We start from the raw sequence: 14,781 nt of genomic DNA on the forward strand, positions 1-14,781 counted from the left end.
GGCAAGCAGCAGTTAGCATATAAATAAAATCTATTTTTCTTTGGTTCACTGCTGAAGAGTCTCATGAGAAGAGAGATTTTGTTTAAAACTGTAAAAAAACAGACATTTGCTGTTTTAAAAACCGGATATGTTGACGTAATAGAGTGATGTTACGGTCACCAACCTGTGAAAGATAATAACAAAGTATGGTAAAATTACAGTCGTCTGTATTTTACTGAAATATGGCAGTAGTAGTATATTTTTATGGAGAATTTTCTATTGAAATGACGGTTTTTTAACAGTGTAAATTATGCTCTATACTGTGTTAAATCTACATACTGCTGAGTGGTTTATTGCTGTCAACAAAACCTTCTGTTCATTCATTTTCGCGACTATGGCGTAGGCCTTTTTTCATTACGATTTATAAGATCTGAATAGTATTAGGCTTATGCTATTTAAAGATTTAAAGGTCGTTCATGAATGGCAGAGACAAGGTACAGTGACATTGCCCTAGAGATTGACCATATTAGATACATATGATCAGCGCCCAAGTCCCCTCTCCACCCAAGCTAGGACCAAGGAGGGCCAAGCAATGGCTACTGATGACTCAGCAGATAGACCTATAGGCTCCCCCAAACCCCCAATCCTTAGCTCACAAGGATGGTGAGGTTGCAGCGACCAAAGGAAATAACAAGTTTCAGCGAGAGACTTAACCCCATTAAGTCTCTCGCTGAAACTTATTTCCTTTGATCGCTGCAACCTCACCATCCTTGTGAGCTAAGGATTGGGGTTTTGGGGGAGCCTATAGGTCTATCTGCTGAGTCATCAGTAGCCATTGCTTGGCCCTCCTTGGTCCTTAGCTTGGGTGGAGAGGGGACTTGGGCGCTGATCATATGTATATAATATGGTCAGTCTCTAGGGCAATATCACTGTCACTTGCCTCTGCCATTCATGAACGACCTGGCAACCACCAGGCAAGTACGTTGCCACCAGCGTTCACTTTGTTGTGCATAGAGCTCATCCAAAACCACAGGATATGGTCCAATAAAAGATCATTAGATTGAAATTGATCTATTTTAATGTTACAGAAATTACAATCGTATAGCTATAGCACAGAAATAGGATTTGATCAGGTAGATTTCTGAAAGGGGAGTTGAGACATTATAATGTTCAGGGTTTACTTTATGCTTAAGCAACAGGAAGATCTTTGAAACCTTACCATTTAGACATTGTAATATGGTGTTTACAAAATTCAAAAGTGAATAATAGTGAATTTTCAAGAGTACTTGTGCTTTGATGTATCAATAAATCATGAGAACTATGTGACTGCATAATCACCTAAAAAAATAGATAACTACGAATGTTATGCCATGATTACCATTCCTACTAAGCAAATCTTCGAAAATTCTGCGAGTAGAAGATGAACAATATTTCGATCGTTTTCCCGGTGCCTGAAAGGAAAATGAGAAATTAGTGACAATCACTGAGAGAAAGAAAAGAAAATGATTGTTATTTTTGATGAAACCAACTCTTCTATGAATGAAGAATATGTGTAATATTACCTTTGGGTTCTGATTTGACCATATGAGGCTAAAGAATAGGAGTTCACATTTGACCATATGAGGCTGTATTACCTCTGGGTTCTCATTTGACCATATAAGGCTAAAGAATAGGACTTCTCATTTGACCATATAAGGCTAAAGAATAGGACTTCTCATTTGACCATATAAGGCTAAAGAATAGGACTTCTCATTTGACCATATGAGGCTGTATTACCTTTGGGTTCTCATTTGACCACATGAGGCTGTATTACCTTTGGGTTCTCATTTGACCACATGAGGCTGTATTACCTTTGGGTTCTCATTTGACCACATGAGGCTGTATTACCTTTGGGTTCTCATTTGACCATATGAGGCTTTATTACCTTTGGGTTTCCATTTGACTATATAAGGCTATTGTTTTTCCTTCGATATATCGCGAAGATGAAATATAAAAAGGACGAAGTATTGAATACAAATCTTCAGACATTACTCATCAAAATGCAACTTTTTTCACTTAAATAGAAAACACCAACAAAAATTCCATCAAAGTGGAAAAACTGCTTACTGATCGTATATGGAACATTGTCGTGGTCACAAAAATTATTTGTGGCTAAATTTCAGAAAAGTGAAAAATTTTTATTTGAAGAAAATTATTGAATATTGTATTTATATAGTTAATTATAACGCCACACTTTTTTTTGAATGAAATAAAGCTTATGTTCTTTACCATAAAAATAGTGAATAAAAGCATATTGCGTCATTTCATACAAAAAAAAAAAAAAAAAAAAAAAAAAATGTGCTCGTACACTTACAAGCAGAAACATCCAATGAAGTGCCACCAGCAATGTCCTTCAAGTAAACTGCATAGCATTTATGTCAATTGGCAGCTTCGGTATATCTATGAGAGCGGCCATGGTCAAGTAGAAGACGAAGAACAAAGCCGTGAGAATGGGGCAGACCACCCTGCACAAAGTGTTGAGCCTGGCAGCCAATGCTGTCCTTCTGCTGGTCAAACGAGCTTCCGATCTGGTGGTGTACTTCCCAACTCCAAGAAGGCATCCAGGAGCACTTTTCTGAAATGAGTATAAAGGAGAACTGGTTTAAGTTTGATTTGTTAACTCCTGTACCCATAACAATATTCTCCCTCTATGACCTTAAATATTGAGATAATTCAATCTGGCTATAAACGGTCATACTGGATAGTATCATCACGACTCTCTTGTCATATTAGCTTTATTGTTGTAGTTTCTTCCCAAAAAATAAATAAATGAAAAGGTAATTCATGAACAAGGAAATAAAACCATTGATTTTATCCTTCTGTAAGCTTTGTAGGCCTTAACGTTATAAAGTCTGAGAAAAGATGGATGCCTGAGAAGAGGTCGAATTTTTTTGCCTTGCAATGTTGCAACATTGCAGTACAATAACAACTATTTATTGCAATTATACTCGTAAATTTGTGATTAGGGACCAAATTAATGTATTTTTTCCATTTAACATAAAAAATAAAATTTACTCCAATTAGATGAATTAATAAATTATCAAAGCAAGCTAAAGAGGCATCTGCCAGTAGATGTAGCAGGTAACATCCCTGTGACAAAAAGAACAATTTCCTTAGTACTGTTGATTAAATAGCTATGTTATCCTATTAAATAATGTATACTACAGCAAACTTAGTAACACCATAGTAATAGAAATGTGAATAACAATAGGCTTTATATCATGCTGTCGTTATGTCAGCTGCTGGACTCATTGTCTCCCTAAGTTCCTGGATGTATATGAAATTCGGGAATCCTACTATAATATTGGATATGGAAATCCCAAAAGTATCAATTTAATGACCATACTTTAGTACTGTCTATTTAAGTCTTATCAGAATTCTGAGGCGCTTTGGTAATCGAAGTTATAATCTTTTATATGAAATCATAGATGAACGTTAGTTTTCTATAGAATGAGTTAATTGATATACCTGACCTTGAGATTTCTTGCTTCTTCCTCCTCTTCATCTATTAATGTGTTTTTCCCATATGTGAGAGAGAGAGAGAGAGAGAGAGAGAGAGAGAGAGAGAGAGAGAGAGAGAGAGAGAGAGAGAGAGAGAGAGAGAGAGAGAGAGAGAGTGAGTATGTGTGTGTAGTTTGTGAAACTAAGTCTAATATCATGTGTGGATTCTAAGGTAGACATATACGAATAACTATTCTTCCGTAACAAAAGGCTTATTTGAAATAAGACTTATCAAGTCTTCATATCAACAATATTTAGTATGACATCCAACCAAAGCCTTCTTTGAGGCTACCTTGATCCAAGAAACTCGTTTTCTGTATTGGAATATGTGACAGAAAACGAATCTCTTTAATATTTTGATGGGAGACTGCAATTAATTTTAATTAAACCGCTACGTTTATTTATATATCTTTACACGTATTCACACTTAGTCACACACACACACACGCATATATATATATATATATATATATATATATATATATATATATATATATATGTGTGTATATATGCATATAAATACATACATATATATATATATATATATATATATATATATATATATATATATATATATATATATATATATATATATATATATACATATATATGTATATATATACATATATATATATATATATATTATTTATATACATATTTATATATACATACATATATATGTATATATATTTATATATATGTATATATATTTATATATTTATATATCATATATATATATATATAAACATATATATGTATATATATATACACACACACACACACATATATATATATATATATATATATATATATATATATATATATATATATATATATATCACAATGATAGCCACTGTCTTTTGATTTTCTCCTAAAGTAAACGAATGTTCATAATACGTAGTCAACTTTACTCTCTTCTTACCTTACACCAGTTGATGAAAACCACTGTGACGACCACCAAAAAGAGGCTGATGATGCAGTACACAAACCAAATGTCAACGAGTTTCAGGTATGCCGTCTGGGGAATGGAGGAACTCATCTGAAAACAAATGCAATCTGGTAAGAAACTCTCATTATTACAGTCTAGGCCAACATCTTCTATTTCATTCTTTTTAATTGGTTATAATAGCTTTTTGAGATAGTTGATCCTTCACAAAGAAGGCAACTGTCCTTATCCCCACACAAATGAAAAAAAGAAAAAATTAATAGAAGAATAAAAAGAGGAGGAAGCAAGAAATAGTTGATACCCGAATGTATTTAAAATTCAAAATATTTGATGATGAATATTATCTCAAGGACATATTATTACTCGAATTGGTATTCTTTTTTTTTTCAATGTAAAAAATCTTTTTCGTTCTGAATTGTTCGTACAGTAAAACTTATGAAGCCTGATTGGTTCCTTTGTTTTAATAATTCTCAATTCACTACGCCTTTGAAATTCAGCCGTCCTTCTAAGAAACTAGCTTATTTGACTGCCATGGATTCCGCATTGCAGGTATAATTGCACGTAGGCCTAGTTTTATTTTCTGGTTATCTCATGATTTCGCTGTTTCACGATGAATGTAGGTGGAGGTAGGCCTAGTCTTATTTTCAGGTTACCCCATGATTTCGCAGTTTCGCGATGATTATAGGTGAATCTCTCAAGTAAATAGGCTTCATTGTGAACATTCAGTTCCTCCCATGGATGTGAATTAGTGTCCTAAGTGTAAGAAAAGACGACGGTATAATTGTTTGTGATTGATTCTAAAAGAACTTTACCTCATTCTCATCTTCCCTCTTAGAAATTTATATTGCCCGTGAGCTACTGGTTGCACGAGTGATAGAACTATGGTCCATTTCTTTTAGCGAGTCATATTTGCACCGAATCGCAGCGGTGCCCTTTTAGCTCGGAAAAGTTTCTTGATCGCTGATTGGTTAGAATTATCTTGTCCAACTAATCAGCGATCAGGAAACTTTTCCGAGCTAAAAGGGCACCGCTGTGAGTCGGTGCAAATATGCCTCGCTAAAAGAAATGGACTATAGTACACCTGCAACTCCTGATTATATTTAAGTAAAGTGGATAACCGAAACATGCAACATTTCTATCGGAGTTTTCAGGAGTCGTAAGTGAGGTTAATGAAGGGTGGGGGGTTTTAGAAACTCGCAAGTAGGTAAGTAAGGAGGGCCCTGTCCCTAAGTTAGGTTAGGTAGGTGTGGTTGAGTTAGAAGGCTTCTTTTGTTCTTTAGTGTTTTTGTATTTCTAAAAATACTAATTAGCAACAGAAATAAAGGTATAGTTCGTTGAAAAATTACTTTAGAAGGTAGGCAAATTATCTTTATAGAAATCCAGTGTTCTTCGAAACTGTAATTTTACCGAAATAATTACTTTTACTGTTTTTTTCCTTCAAGGAAATAATTGTTCCTAAGTATATCGTATATCCTTTGGGAATCATTAAGAGTGAATTTAGATGTTCATATCCTTCTTTATAATATATCTTGGTGATAAGACCATTATTATTATTATTATTATTATTATTATTATTATTATTATTATTATTATTATTATTATTATTATTATTATTATTATTATTATTATTACTACTACTTGCTAAGCTACAACCCTTGTTGGAAAACCTGTTAAGCCAAAGGAATCCAACGAGGAAAATAGTCCAGTAGGGAAAGGAAGTAAGGGAAAACTACAATAAGTTTAAGAACAATAATATCAAAATAAATCTTTCATATATAAACTATAAAAACCTGAAAATAACAAGAGGATAAAAACTTCAAATAACAAGGGGAAGAGAAAAAAGATAGGTTAGTGTACAACCAAAGTATATTGAAACACTCCGAAGAGTCAAAACTTGACCGTACTGTCGGATTCCTTTACTGTTGTATGACATTCCCTTCGGTTTCAATCCATAATCGGCTCCAAAATCAAACCATTGTTCTCTAGTCTTGGGTAGTGCCATAGCCTCTGTACCATGGTCTTCCACTGTCTCTTGGGTTAGAGTTCTCTTGCTTGAGGGTACACTCGGGTGCACTATTCTATCTAGTTTCTCTTCCTCTTGTTTAGTTAAAGTTTTTATAGTTTATATAGGAAATATTTATTTTAATATTGTTACTGTTCTTAAAATATACTAATTTCCCTTGTTTCCTTTCCTCTCTAGGCTATTTTCCCCGTGGAAGCCCTTTAGCTTATAGCATCCTACTTTTCAAGCTAGGGTTGTAGCTTAGCAACAACAACAACAACAACAACAATATTAATAATACATCTGTCTCTTTTACTACATCAGAGACATTTGGCATAGCTTGCAGTAAAATTCTTATGAACACTTGTCTATAAAAATAAATATTCATTTGCATGTTCAAAAAGTAACATAGAAAGTATTTTGATACATTCTTATCAATAAGTAACTTGCATTTCTTTTTAATCGGACTAAATTAACTTTGAAATAGTTATAAAGATCCAACAGCAGTCGATTAATTGCCGAGATCCAGAAGCCACAAGGACACGGTTAGCTTTTCATGTTCTCGATTATCTGCAAATATTTTGCAACTTGGCAAATTATCTTTATTCGCTGATTGATTCTAGACCTACCCTCTCGAAGTACTTAGTTCTTGATGCTTGATCGAGACACCTGACAACACTGAGATTACCAAACAATTAATCTTCACCTAAATAGTTAACTACTGCATTGTAATTGTTCAGCGGGCATTTTCCTCTTGGTAAGGATAGAAGAGAGACTGAAGCTATGGTAAGCAGCTCTTTTAGGAGAAGGACACTCCAAAATGAAAAGATTGTTATCTGGTCTTGGGTAGTGCCATAGCCTCTGTACCATGGTCTTTCATTATCTTGGGTTAGAGTTCTCTTGCTTGAGGATACACTCGGGCACACTATCCTATCCTATTTCTCTTCCTCGTGTTTTGTTGAAGTTTTTATAGTTTATATAAGAAATATTTATCTTGATATTGTTACTGTTCTTGAATCATTTTATTTTCCTTGTTTCCTCTCCTCACTGGGCTATTTTCTCTTTTGGAGCCCTTGGGCTTATAGCGTCCTGCTTTTCCAACTAGGGTTGTAGCTTAGCAAGTAATAATAATAATAATGATAATAATAATAATAATAATAATAATAATAATAATTGAGGATTATTTTTCAATGCTACTGATAGATCATTGTTTATAAGTTACCATCTTCATATTGTCTTTGGTCCATAAAGATTTGGCGTGGTACAGGAAGAAAATGTGATTGGATAATTAATTTCATCGAAATCTTGTACAGCGCAACAGATGAAAGTCCCCCTTAATCACCATGACTTGTATGGAACAAGATAAAGTATTGGGAGGACAAACTATGATGAATTATCTCTGGTGGTTTTTAGATGGAGGACAAACTGAAATCTAAAAATGGTTCAAAGGGAAGAAGAGAGTCACCCCTTTCTGACGTGGGTGAAGAATGCAAGAACATCTGCTTTAAGAGGAAGGAGAAATGTGTTAACGATTTACCCAGGTGAAGATGGCATCACTAGATATGCTTCAAGAAGGAGGAGGTTGCCAATGACTAATCTTGGGAAGGAAGCAGCACCAAATCTGGTCCAAGAGGAAGGAAAAAAATTCCACTGCTGACCTCGTTGGAGAAAGCAGAAAGAAATAAGGTAGGATAAAAAGGACAGGGACAAAGACAGAAGAAAGGTGGAAGGCTAAAGACGACAAAGAAAGAAAGAAGGAAAGAAAGAAAGCAAAGGAAAGCAAAACTAAATGTTGTTAAAGAGGAAAAAGAACCTTACAAATGACTGACCTGAGTGAAGAAATTAGCTCTAAATCTGGTCCAAAAGGAATTAACTGATGATGTGGAGAAGAAATCTGGAATAAAAGGGTTTCAAGAAAAGTAGAACCTTGCCACTGACTGACCTGATAGAAGAAAATAGCTCTAAATTTGGTCTAAGAGGAAGAGGACAGCTGTTGACTGATGATATGGGGAAGAAATCTGGAATGAAAGGGGATCAAGAAAAGAAGAAACTCGCCCCTGACTGACCTGAGTGAAGAAAATAGCTCTAAATCTGGTCCAAGAGGAAGAGGACAGCTGTTGACTGATGATATGGGGAAGAAATCTGGAATGAAAGGGGATCAAGAAAAGAAGAAACTCGCCCCTGACTGACCTGAGTGAAGAAAATAGCTCTAAATCTGGTCCAAGAGGAAGAGGACAGCTGTTGACTGATGATATGGGGAAGAAATCTGGAATAAAAGGGGATCAAGAAAAGAAGAACCTTGCCACTGACTGACCTGAGTGAAGAAAGCTGCTTCGACGAGGAGAGCCGTTAAAGCGACCATGACTCTTTCGTTAAAGTCTTCCACCGGGAAGAAGAAGACCAGATAACCAATGACAACAATGATGAAAGTTGGGATGTATGTTGAAGTCACGTAGAATGTGGAGAGATTTTGGAACATTAATTCTATAACCTGGCCGCTGAAGTTCCCCTGAAATAGTGAAACAATTCAAGAATATTGTAATGAAATTAATTCATAACTGTGATACCAAATAATAATAATAATAATAATAATAATAATAATAATAATAATAATAATAATAATAGTAATAATAACAACCACTGAAATGGAAGATACAGTATAAAGAAAGCTTGAATGTTATAGAGCCATAACAATGAAAACTACTACTACTACTACTAAAATAATAATAATAATAATAATAATATGTTTTAGCTATAAAGAATTAATAAAAATTAGAAGCAATGGTCACGGAAGTTAGAAATAAAAGTATGCAAGTTATGCTGTCTGTGTAGTAGGTAACTAGTGACATTGAACTTTCTGTAGATTACAGCACTTTGCACCTGCACATCTATAGTCAATACTTTTTAGTGAGGCAGATTTGCAGAGACTCGCAGCGGTGCCCTTTTAGCTCGGAAAAGTTTCCTGATCGCTGATTGGTTGGACAAGATGACTCTAACCAATCAGCGATCAGGAAACTTTAACGAGCAAAAAGGGCACCGCTGCGAGTCAGTGCAAATGCGCCTCATTAAAAAAAATTGAGTATAGTAGTATGCACACTATCATGGTGTTGCGGAAGCAAATAGGAACCTGCAACCATTATATGATGATGATAATTTCTAGTGGCACGATCTAAAGGACTGAGGGTCAAGACCCGCTCAAGTTTGATAGATTCTTGTAGTGCTTGCAACCTCACCATCCTTGTGAGCTAAGAATGGAGAGGTGGGTTTGGGATGCCTAAGGTCTACCTGCTGAGTCAACAACAGCCATTGCCTGGCCCTCCCTGGTCTTAGCTTGAGTAGAGAGGGTCCTTAAGTGCTGATCATATGTAAATATGGTCAGTTCTATGAAATTGTCCTGTTAAGGCATTGTCACTGTCCCTTGCCTCTGCCATTCATGAGTAACCTTTAAGATCTGCTAATCCCAATGTGAAGTTGCTCCTAGAGCCCCACCCCATGAAGAACTATATTCTTGCTTTATGAAATTATTAATCTGAGGGGAAGTCTTGGGCAAGGCCCCAAGCTCACAAGCTTGACTCGAGATGCCTAATGTCAGAAGGCAAAAAGAAACCTTGAATAGCTAACAGGCGACCCAGTAGCAGAGGACTAATGAAATCACAGAAATAAGAAACCTGATTCTTGCCTCAATGCTTTCCCTAAGGAAGCTTCTTTAGCACATCAATCGATGGAACCATCAAAGGAGAATTGAGCTGCCAGTGGTGAACAGTGTTCCTAGGCCACCTAGAGATGATGCAACTGCTCTTATAACAAAGGAACTGCAAGGGTTGCGGTGGCCTATGCGGTAACGTCTGTGCCTTGCGATTGCCAGACTGGGGTTCGACTCTCGCTCAAACTCTTTAGTGTCTGCAATTTCACCATCCTTGTAAGCTGAGGATGGAGGTTTTTGGGTAGCCTATAGGTCTATCTGCCGAGTCATCAGCAGCCATTACCTGGTACTCCCTAGTCCTAGCTTGGGTGGAGAGGGGACTTGGACACTGATCAAATGTATGTCAGTCTCTTGGGCATTGTCCTGCTTGCTAGGGCACTGTCACTGTCCCTTGCTTCAGCCATTCATGAGCAACCTTTAAACCTTTAAAACCTCTTGACACTCCGACATTAACTAATTTCATTAAAAGGAAATTCTTTTCGCTTTTATTTCTGAATATATTATAAATTAGCAAGATATATTGTTCCGGCTTCATGACTACTAAAGATAAAAATAGTTATAAGATGCCAGACTCTTAGAAATTCAATATTATGTGAATTAGATGAGTAATATAATATAAAATTCCGAACGATCGAATTGACAAAGTCATCTATTTAAGATAGAGGTTACATATGAGAATTATCAATCCTAATGTAATAATGGTTGACCAAAATTATCTTTTACAAAGTGTTCTTTTTTCTAGGGTCTAAAATTTTAGGGTAATTACCATAGTTTGAGGTAATTTTCATAGTTTTAAGGTAATTATAAGGTGATTTCGGTTTTACTAGCTTAAAATTTAAGGAAATTGTAAAAAGTTTTAAGGTAATCTAAGGTAAAAAGCACTCGCATTTAAGGCAATGGCCATATGGCACATGCTCGAGTTTAAACCCTGCTTAGACCTACCTCATCGTGACGAATCATTTTCTCCTCAGTCAGGAAGTACTCGAGTAATTTGCGATTACCCAGATAACTCACTCCTTTGCCGTCGGGGACCAGAGCTATGTAATCCTTTGTGACACCCGAGAGTACCACACCCTGAAAGGTCACGTAGATTGAATTATTATTCACCACCTTATATCTCCGTGTATGAATATATATATATATATATATATATATATATATATATATATATATATATATATATTTATATATATATATATATATAATTATATATATATATATTTATATAATTATATATATATATTTATATAATTATATATATATATTTATATAATTATATATATATATATTTATATAATTATATATATATATATATATATTTATATATGTTTATATATATAATTATATATAGTATATTATGTATATATATACATATATATGTATATATATATTCATATATATATTATGTACATATACATACATATATATATAAATATATATATATATATATATATATATATATATATGTATAGCATATGTACATATATAATTATATATATATGTATAGCATATGTACATATATAATTATATATTTATATAGAATATATGATTATATATATATATATATGTATATATATATATATATATATATATATATATATATATATATATATATATATATGTATATATATGTATATATATATATATATATATATGTATATATATATATATATGTATATATATATATATATATATATATATATATATATCCTGGCTAGTACAGTATTAATGTGCTCGCCTAGCATTCGCATGGCAGCAGATTGATCCCAGCTCGGGACCGTGAATTTAAGCTGTTTACCAGGGAGGCCACTGCTGTGGTTGGGCATCACAGTAGGGGCTGGGCTTGCCTGGTTGACGTTCTGGTGATTATCTATTCTGATGAAACTGTAACTGAAGCCAGACACCTGGTTTCAGTTACAGTTTCCTCAGAATAGATGTTCACCAGAACGTCAGCCGAGCAATCCCAATCCCCCATGTGGTGCCCAACCATAGCAGTGGCCTCCCCAACAAACAGCTTAAACTGACGGTCCAGGGCTAGGATCAATGTGCTGCCATGCGAATGCTAGGCGAGCACGTTAATACTGTACTGGCCAGGAGGCTACACATTAGAATTAAAAGTTCTCAATGAGGAACACTCACCAACCGACATGTCTGCGTGTCAAAGGGGAACGTGATGAGGTCGAACTGACAAGACGTCTTCACGGTCAGCTTCTTCAGAAGAACTAAAGGATTGTCCTTTCCTTCGAAGATTTCATCTGTGAGAAAGATAGACAGTTCGATTACTGAAAAATCATCATCGCGTTTAAGTGGTCAATGATTGTTATTGCTTCGTCGAAACAATAGTGACACAAATGTCTGATAAAGATATTGCTCTATATTTGATGTCATCTACGATCTACCTGCTGAATTAGTGTCACCTTTCTAAATTTGTTTTCTAGTTTACAATCGTCTGTAAATTTTACTTCTTCATTTTAGGCAAATTTACTAATACATATCATATAGAATTTTATCCAGGTAGAAAGGCAGACTGACCAAGAAAATGTACCCACCTTCCAACAGCCTTTCGTCGTTGTCAGGTAGAGGCATTGTCACGCGATGCACTAAGAGACTTGACCGCCTGTCTGTGACGTCACTGGACGTAAAAGCGTCTCCCAAGAATTCTACTGTCGGCATCCAAGGCATTTGGGATTCTTTGTCGTCAAGGTAAATGACGTTGAGAAAATCTGCATCGTTGAGGTGATGGAACTTAAGACGGGCATCATGCCAAGATATGCGAACTTCTATTTCGACAACGAAGTTAAATCCAGTGAGGTCAAAGGCTCTTACAGAGAGCATGGCCGTATGGATGGACACATTAACGGGACTCATCTGGTTTTGGCGTGGAGGGGGCTTCTTCTCATCATATCCTTCAGAAAACACTAGAAAACTACAGTCTATTTCATCAGAGCCATCTAAACAGTTGGCTTCCATGTTACAGCGCTCTGGAAGGGGGATACACTTGCCATCGTCACAGGAAAACTCTTGTTCCTTGCAGGATGTCATTCTGAGAGTGACTTCGCTTTTACCACACACGTCATTTTCAACTACCCACCTATTCTCTCCTGTTGGATAATGAGTCGGTGATTTTTTATATAGTTTTGCATTTATTTCCGGCCGGCCAATTTTGCTTATCATCCAATACCCAAAGTCACCCGTTTTAGAGTCATTCCTCATTGGGGGATGTGCCATTATTTTAGAATAGAAGGCACCGATGAAGTTGATTGTATTATTATCATTGTTAATGAAGTAATGTTTATCAAACTCTGTTTTCCCACACAGTCCTCTTATTCTGACGAATGGCAACTTGAGAAAATGGCAAGCGACACACCGTTCCAAATCACATTTTTTAGAAACCCATATTCCCCGGGCACTCTCCACAATGTCTTGACCACCTTTGATAGTGACGCAAGTTTCTGGCTCTTCAATTGGTTTGCCACCATTCTTCTCGAAGTTTTGATAAGTTATTTTCCTGTTGGTGAAAGTGTCGTAAAAAGATTCATCTGTTATGTTTCCCCTTACGCCAAGCCATAGTGTGTCCACGTGGCCATTTGCGCAAGAATTGGTGTGCGGCGCTGACAGTTGTAGAAGTTCTCTGTTGTCATCTCTGTTTACTGGAACTTTCATCCTTCCACCCAATGCCCGGCAAAGCATTTCGGCTTCATTGAACAGACGGGGTTCAGGAAATACAAAGTCAAATGTCTTCTTTTTGGAACATAAGGATGGCCCATTAAAATCTTCTATTTCAACTTCACCAACTTCAAATGTTGTAGAAATATTTCTGAATTCGAGTAAAGGTTCTTGAGAAACACTGAAGGACTGGCAACTTGTATATCTCTTCGTCTTTCCAGTCGCCAGTTTTTTTGTATAAATTCTCAGATCAGCCAGAGACCCACGGAAGCTCTGAAGTTCGTTGAAACCTCCACCAAGGTTATCCTGCTCTTGTCCAATGAAGAGCTGACCACCTCCGCGAATCATGAGTTCCCCTGGCCGTTTTTCACTATGGCGACCTACTATGACGTCTCCATCTTGGACAACTTCAGAGCTTACGATATCCAGGTCAATTGCAACACAGATGGACGTCCAGTATCTCAGTTCAAAACCAATACTCACTTCCATCTCCCATTTATTGCTACAGCAATGAAGCATGAGAATTCTCTTTCTGTAGTCGAAACCTGAAATGAGACTTTAATAGCCAGGAGGAAACATCACCTCAATGAGAGATACTTTCAATTTTTTCCTATTACGATTTAGAGTAGCTTTTTTTTTTTTTTTTTTTTTTTTTTTTTTTTTTTTGTCACGGAGGACTTTTGAAATAAGCCTGAAGTTGTAAGCGTTATGTAAAACTGAATCGATACATAGTTTAATAAAATGGAACTCATAATGTGGTATTATGTATTAAAAGTTTTAAGGGTACATTTCCCATTTCAAATACCGTCGTTCATTCTCTAGCAAAACTTTAGCTTAAATTCTTTTAATCTCTGGATACTTTTTGTATCTTGACAAAAGGATTATTTGTAACTGTTTGAAAATAAATTCTATATAAACCTTTTTCAGAATCACGAAATTAAATGA

General features: G+C 35.5%; 1 protein-coding gene across 1 annotated transcript; it reads right to left on the bottom strand.

Moving 5' to 3' along the window:
- Positions 1-2,371: 2,371 nt before the first annotated feature.
- Positions 2,372-14,439, bottom strand: LOC137650459 (uncharacterized). Its single transcript, XM_068383685.1, has 6 exons — positions 12,720-14,439; positions 12,310-12,425; positions 11,113-11,244; positions 8,782-8,976; positions 4,431-4,558; positions 2,372-2,615 (listed from the first exon to the last, which is right to left on the bottom strand). The coding sequence occupies exons 1-6, from the start codon at positions 14,353-14,355 to the stop codon at positions 2,372-2,374; spliced, it is 2,451 nt and encodes an 816-aa protein (XP_068239786.1). The 5' UTR covers positions 14,356-14,439.
- Positions 14,440-14,781: the final 342 nt, after the last annotated feature.

Source organism: Palaemon carinicauda, chromosome 12 (assembly GCF_036898095.1).
Source record: "Palaemon carinicauda isolate YSFRI2023 chromosome 12, ASM3689809v2, whole genome shotgun sequence".
Taxonomy (NCBI): Eukaryota; Metazoa; Arthropoda; class Malacostraca; order Decapoda; family Palaemonidae; genus Palaemon; species Palaemon carinicauda.